Below are 7,607 nucleotides of genomic sequence, written 5' to 3'. Positions count from 1 at the left end.
ATGCAGAACATCATCGATCAAAACCTAGACATGGCTACGGCTTTACTCGCCGGCGAGAAGCTGAAGGAGCTGATCCTGCCCGGCTCCTCTCAGGATGAGAGGGGCGGGTTACTGGCTGGCCTCATGGTGCAGCTCAAACTGGAGCTGCCCTTTGATCGTGTTGTCACCATAGGGACGGTCATCATCCCCATCCTGCTGGTCACCCTAGTCTTCACAAGGAACTTTGCAGGTAAGAGTTCTGCCACAAGAGGGCGTTAATCGCCATAGGAAACTGCGAAAGGGAGGGGGGGACTAAGTTACAACAGCAGCCGTTACCCCAGTAAAGTTTAACATAGCCATGCTGTGTTTTTTGTGTCTTTTGTGACAGACAGTTAAAAGAAGAGATGTAAGTAGGAGATCAGGCAAGGAAGGAAAAGGAGCATTGACAAACGCATCGAAAGGAGCAGACAGAGAAAGGGCTGGAAAGGGCTAGAAAAGCTAGATAGCAATGGAGATAGGAGGGGGAGGAGGGAGGTGAGAAGACTGGGTGTGACGGGAGAGATGTTAGTCCACTGCTGAGTCAGGCTCTCTGCATAGCAGCATCAACCATCTGGGACTGAGCGTTTAACTTTAGCAGCAGAAAGATGTGGGTGTTCAGACAAGTACTTCAGTATTCCCTCACTGGAGGTTTACAGTGATATTCAGGGCTTTGCCAAATCCTTTTTTGGATGACTCAGCATCCTGCCCTCTGTGACTGAAACAAAGTAATGTCATTGCACATATCCTTATATATTCTCTATTACCAGAAACATAACATAATATATGCTGACTTTTGAAAATGACCTTAAATACGCATGATGAAGTTTATTAAATGTGTGATATAAGATGTCACTGCACTTAGTTCAAAAGATTAAAAGTAGACTTGCTGCAGCCCTGAACCAGATAGAACTGATAGTGAACAACTTTGACAGGAAGGAGTGCTCTCACTTTCTCTATCTGAGCCGATATGATAGAGGCAGATCATCATTTCAAAAAGCAGTTTGAGTGTTATCAGCGGGCTGAACAGATGAATGATTCTTAAAAGATTCTCTAAGATACAGCGCTTATACAAATGAAGCAGATTGCATGCAAGATATTCCCTAGAAAAATGTGAACGTGTCATTGAATTTGCATTTACAACTAAGAGGGAATACCAAACCACCATATGTTATCTCCAGCACTATTTAGAAGTGAAATGAAGTTGAGAATTAAAGTTAAGTCTGTTTTAAACATCTGTGGCACTATGCAGAGCTACAGAATGGTTACATTTTGACCCACTGTACCCACTGTAGTTGTGTGCATATGCAGATATTTCAGGTATGTTTACCTTCTTTCACTTTTATAGAAGGGGTTTAGATACAATTGTTAAACTGGGGAATTTGTTCATACCCGTCTGTTTGTCTGACCTTGCATGTTTTCACATTGCCACATCTTGCCAATACAATTCAAGAGCAAAATATTTTAGCTGTTTGGAGTAATGAGTGGAACTCTAAAAAATAAGACCCTGAATGTAGCACTGTAGCATTGTTCCGTCAGCTAATATACTTCATTTATATTATGAGATATGCAGTACAGGCCAAAAGTTTGGACACACCTTCTCATTCAATGTGTTTCTTTATTTTCATTACTATTTACATTGTTGATTGTCACTGAAAGCATCAAAACTATGAATGAACACATATGGAATTATGTACTTTACAAAAAAGTGTGAAATAACTGAAAACATGTCTTATATTTTAGATTCTTCAAAGTAGCCACCCTTTGCTTTTTTTGATAACTCTGCAAACCCTTGGTGTTCTCTCAATGAGCTTCATGAGGTAGTCACCTGAAATGGTTTTCACTTCACAGGTGTGCTTTGTCAGGGTTAATTAGTGGAATTTTTTCCCTTATTAATAAAAAAGCAAAGGGTGGCTACTTTGAAGAATCTAAAATATAAGACATGTTTTCAGTTCTTTCACACTTTTTTGTTAAGTACATAATTCCATATGTGTTCATTCATAGTTTTGATGCCTTCAGTGAGAATCTACAATGTAAATAGTCATGAAAATAAAAAAGGAAACGCACTGAATGAGAAGGTGTGTCCAAACTTTTGGCCTGTACTGTAATCATCCAACTTGTTAAAGTCATGTTTGGGCTGATTCTTTCTATCTGTACTTTCCGCAGAGGAGTCCATATACTGTTACACACCACACAACTTCACCAGAGATCAGGCACTGTATGCAAGAGGCTACTGCTGGACAGAGCTGCGGGACGCTGCGCCTGGTCTGGAGTCTCACCTTTGGCCTTCACTATTTGAACACAAGTTCCTGCCCTATGCCCTGCTGGCCTTCGCTGGAATCATGTACATTCCTGCTTTGGGCTGGGAGTTCCTTGCCTCTACACGGCTCACTTCAGAGCTCAATTTCCTGCTTCAAGAGATTGATAACTGCTATCATCGAGCCGCTGAGGGCAGAGCCCCAAAGATCGAGAAGCAGATCCAATCCAAAGGACCTGGCATAACTGAGCGAGAGAGGAGGGAGATCATAGAGAACGCAGAGAAGGAGAAAAGCCCCGAGCAGAACCTGTTTGAGAAATATTTGGAGAGACGAGGCCAAAGTAACTTTCTGGCTAAGCTTTACCTGGGACGCCACCTGGCTATTGTCTGCCTCAGTTCCATCCCCATTTCCTACCTGAGCGCCTACTATGCCCGCCAGAGGCAGAATGAGTTCACCTGTGCGCTGGGTGAGCCACCAGACACTAGCAGCTATCAAGAGCTGAGGCTCAGGGTCAACTGTAAGCTGCCTGCTGTGCAGCTGCAGCGCATCATGGCAGCAGTAGATATCGCTCTGCTCTGCACCATGAACCTCATCATCCTGATTAATTTGCTGCACTTGTTTGTGGTGCGCAAGTCCAACTTTGTATTTGACAAACTACACAAAGTTGGCATTAAAACGCGGCGACGCTGGCAGAAGTCTCAGTTCTGCGACATCAACATCCTGGCCATGTTCTGCAACGAGAACAGGGACCACATCAAGTCGCTCAACCGGCTGGACTTCATCACCAATGAGAGTGACCTCATGTATGACAATGTGGTCAGGCAGCTGCTGGCTGCGCTTGCACAGTCCAATCATGACGCTACACCCACTGTAAGGGACTCTGGGATACAAACAATTGACGCCCACATGAACCCCTCTGATCTTGGCGTGGGAGAGATGGCTGGGGAGCCGCTGGTCATCAAACGGCCCCGCAAGAAGATGAAATGGATCCCAAGCTCAAATCCTCTTCCTCAGCCATTTAAGGTAAGGCAAGCTGCCTAGGAACTATTACCATGGCTCCATTTGTAATTCATCAACATTCATTCAGCATCAATGACAGCTGTCCTCTAGAAACAGAATAATACTTACTGCAATAAATTGTTCACTGGAGAACAGCAGTTCAAATAAACATGGACTGGCTGTGTGTCTGTTCAAAGTGTTTCCAACTCTGAGCATTATCAGCTCTCAATAAGGGCTCGGGAAGTGGTCCTCAGCTGAAGTTTAAGCTGTGATATAATGACCTGTTTTTGTGTTTTATGTCCTTTGTAAAGGAACCTCTTACCCAGACACGCGTGGAAAACAATGCCAAGACTGAAAAACCCAAACCAGTCAGACGAAAGGCACTGGCAGACAGCTTCACCGCACCACATCTGGATACCAAGAGCACACAATATCCTGCAATAAAAAGTATGCAGTACTATGAACATGTGAACATTTTCATTTAAAGGAGCTGCACTTGATATTCAGCACATTAATATAGCAGTAAACAACTATTTGCTATGTAAAGACATGGAGTAATGGCGTCCTGAGCAGAGAATGAAGTCACACTCCCTCTGTGTGTGTGTGTGTGTGTGTGTGTGTGTTTGTGTGTGTGTGTGTGTGCTGTAATCGGAGTTTCTCTGTTCTTTGTTTTGATAGCCGGTCCGGCCACGCGTGCATGTTAGTGCATGTGAACGCCTTGTTTGTCAGTATCAGAGGCGTCTGTATTTGACAAGTTGGGGATTGGTCTGTGAGAGCTGTATGGAGGCAATCCCAGGACGCTTTTTATTTTGAATATCAAGTACAGCCCCTTTAAAGCTGTGCTAATTAATATTACTATATTAACAATTCATCAAATGACGTGAAATGTGTTACAGTATGTGAAATGGATTGCTCGTAGAGACAAACCCACAGATAGCCATCAGCAGTATTGGCTGATAACTAATTGATATAGTATTGTCTTTTTTGCATCTTTCAGTTAATTGTTTTTGGTTTTACAGCCCACTTTAGCATCACTTTACTGTTTTGGTTCACCGTCACAGCATGGTTTCCAGCGGGCAGTTGTTTAAACATACTAACTTGGATGTACTGCTTTTTTTACGTTATGTTCCTCCTTCTTTTAAGTCAGACTTTTGATTTTCAATCGTAGATTTGAGTGGGATGGAGAAAAAGCACACTCGCAACTTCTCTCTGGACGTCCACCCATACATGCTGACCATTCGTAAGCCCAAGGTGGAGGCCACAACCGCAGAGCCTCTTCCCTCAAAGCACAACATGGATACAGTGTACCTCGAAGGCACGCACACTATCGTTCATGTGTCTGGTGCCATTACAGGTAAGCCTGATATTTCGTTCAGATTCTTGCTCTTTCTGGTTCAGGGATCAATTTCACCATCTCATCTAGATGCACCTTGCATATGCCTGCAACCACATCTGCATGAATATTGCTAATGCTACCTTCCATGACATGATGGCCAGTCAGTCTTAGCGTGTAAAAAGTGCTGACCTTTGAAAAATTATAGAAGATGGGATTGTTTTCATACTCTGACATTTCCATTTGAGACTTTGACTTTCTCCTCCCTCGCTTTACCCTGTCTGGTATTTTGTTCTTGTCTCTTCAGAAACTAAGATTTGCTCGCCACAATCCACCAACACTGCCTTTTCTACGGTGACCCTGCCCACCACTACTTACGTAAATGGTGTGAGCCCGAACCCTCCCTCCAGTGAGGACGCACTCAGTCCCAAGTCCTCGCCTCCTCCTCTTCCTTCTCCAAGGGAGCCTCCCACCCAGACGGAAAACCCTGAGTGTCCGCCACCACCCCTGACCAGAGCCCCTACACACCAGCTGCTGAGTATACATCACACTCTCTTTGAGGAAGAAGAGGATGAAGAACACCGCAGGGACAGACTGGCAGAGAGACCCGGGGAGCTCATCGCTGCTGGGGAATGTTAAAGGAAGAGAAGAAGAGGGACGCCGACCGAGATTCCTCTCCCTGACACTACACTCACACGACCACCATGTCGATCACCTTCTATCCACAGCCACCTCTGCTCTTTGAATTAACTCACACACACTTCTGTGATGGGTGGATTGGACAGTGAGGAAATGAACTGGAACTCTAGTAGTCGTAAAAAGCTAAATGACTCAACTTTTAGATGGGAAAATTAAGGATAAGACCAACGTTTGTGTATTTGGTAATGTTGACAAGAGTATTGCTGTCGGAAATGATGTCCCATTCATGTCTCAGGATGACTGTGTACAGCTCAACACCCTCCAATGAAACCAGCAGCGATTTAATTCAACAGGGTGCTACAGTGCAGGGTCATACAGCTATATGAAGAAGGCTCGAAAAGAAAAGATAGAGCGGCAATGAAAGATCAGTGAGCTTTCAAAAAAAAAAAAAAAAAATGAGCCACACCTTAGAGATGCATATCTGCAAAGAAGACTGCATTATAGCTTCAAGCAAAATGTATTTTAAACACGTATGATAACGCTTAGTCCCTTTATCCCAATAGCCAAGTAGAAAGGTAGCTCATGCAATACAGTTGAGACCTGCACAATTAATATGCAAAAGATCACAATATAATTGTGGCAATAATGTATGCGCTTACAGCATCATATTTCACAGAACACTATACATGTATAGACACTGTATATGACTCAGTGTTTGTGGGGTGTTTAAAATATGACACACGTTTCATGGCTTTATCATTGCCATTTCACCATTAATTAGGAACGTGTATCAGATCTTGACTCCACTATATTTGCACGTCATTATTTAAAAGGTAAATTGGCGTATTATATAAAGGCACGGAAAAGGCTACAATGAAAGGGTGGTGTTGGGAGGTGACATGCAACTACAATATTGCTTAAAGAAACTATAACTCTATGATAGAAATGCAGTGATGTGGGTCTTTTCTTCTTGAAGACTATAAAAGCAGCTCTAATGTGATGAATGGAGCTGGTCTCACTGGTAAAGTATGTGACTTTTGTGTTCTGCTGGCTTCTTGTGGGAGTGATGTGATGTGAAGTGAATGAAGTGATGAGTAGATGTTAAATCCTTACTCCCTAGAAGGTTTATTACGTGATGACTAAGCTTTTGATTGCCATCTGCTGTCTCCGACACAATCTAAATTTCTTTCAGTAGTTCTGCCCTGTCTCACATTGTGCCAACATCTGCTTTGAAGGATTTAATAGTTAGTTAGAATAGTAGGTCTTAGTTATTTGCAATTGAAACCAAGCATTTGAGGCATGTGAGCACTTTTCACAGGGAACGAGTGAGTGGACAAGGGGATGGGTGCCTACCACGACCTCTCCATACGCATTTCTTGCAGCTGCATGTGCCTAGGGCTGCACAATTAATCGAACATTAATCGTGATCACGATTTTGGCTAATATGAAATGAATCGACTGCTGATCGATATTGACTTTTGAAATGCATGCTCCGCTCATTAAAGATTCCGTTGCATATCAAATCAAGTGCTTCCTAAACTAACAGCTTGACTCTGGAAGGACTCAGGCAGCCAGTGCCCCGCCAGCAGTGGCATTACACACGGCCGATCACTGTTAAATCGCCTGTAAACGACACCAGGCTGCTACAGAATAACAACACAGACCTCTACACACATCAGACTGCTCGGCTATAACTCAACAGACATTTCTCTGTTCTTTGCTGGGATGGACGGCATGCTGCAGTGTGTCAGTGTAAATGACAGTAAATACTCACACTGAGCTGAAATGGAAACAATGCACTGCAACACGCATCTTCGCATTAAGAAATAACGGTATTATTTTTGAAGGATTCTGTTATTCATATATATAATATAACTACATTAGCAGGAATGTAGCGCACCATGGAAGTGAAAGCGGTGCTCTGTTTATTTAAATGTTAAAGTGCTATAAAAATATGTTGTCCCTAAAATCAGTGAATAATCGTGGTAATCGTGATCTCAATATTGATCAAAATAATCGTGATTATCATTTTGGCCATAATCGTGCAGCCCTACTGCATATAGCCTACATGATTATACAGGAACTTTAATAAAGGAACAATCCCTTCACTGATTTACACAGCAAAATGACATCTACATTAGTGCTGTTGGCAGGGGCTTTCCTACAATATTAGGTAGACCTACAGTTTGCATACTACTCATCTTTTTTTTCTGTGGCATTCAATAAGCATACTTGTGATGAGAGACAGCAATTTTCCCCACTTCAGCATCCAATTATATTGTTTGGTGGAAATAACAAATGATCCATTTTCATGACACAGGTTGGCTCAGAATCCCCTTGTTAAACTTCTCAAGCACACTAAA

At 42.8% G+C, this 7,607-nt stretch overlaps 1 protein-coding gene across 1 annotated transcript; it reads left to right on the top strand.

The window, feature by feature from the left end:
• On the top strand, positions 1 to 5,244 carry panx2 (pannexin 2). Its single transcript, XM_028586524.1, has 5 exons — positions 1 to 229; positions 2,182 to 3,296; positions 3,584 to 3,739; positions 4,458 to 4,626; positions 4,913 to 5,244. The coding sequence occupies exons 1-5, from the start codon at positions 1 to 3 to the stop codon at positions 5,242 to 5,244; spliced, it is 2,001 nt and encodes a 666-aa protein (XP_028442325.1).
• Positions 5,245 to 7,607: the final 2,363 nt, after the last annotated feature.

The sequence above is a fragment of the Perca flavescens genome, chromosome 8 (assembly GCF_004354835.1).
Source record: "Perca flavescens isolate YP-PL-M2 chromosome 8, PFLA_1.0, whole genome shotgun sequence".
NCBI classification, from domain to species: domain Eukaryota; kingdom Metazoa; phylum Chordata; class Actinopteri; order Perciformes; family Percidae; genus Perca; species Perca flavescens.
This window is presented reverse-complemented; position numbering and strand designations above follow the sequence as displayed.

What these genes read in the sequence shown, in the direction of transcription:
- panx2 (XM_028586524.1), top strand. Translation starts at nt 1, where the DNA reads ATGCAGAACATCATCGATCAAAACCTAGACATGGCTACGGCTTTACTC. An exon ending in CTTCACAAGGAACTTTGCAG is followed by an intron (nt 230 to 2,181) that starts GTAAGAGTTCTG and finishes TACTTTCCGCAG; the next exon opens with AGGAGTCCATATACTGTTAC. An exon ending in CTCTTCCTCAGCCATTTAAG is followed by an intron (nt 3,297 to 3,583) that starts GTAAGGCAAGCT and finishes TCCTTTGTAAAG; the next exon opens with GAACCTCTTACCCAGACACG.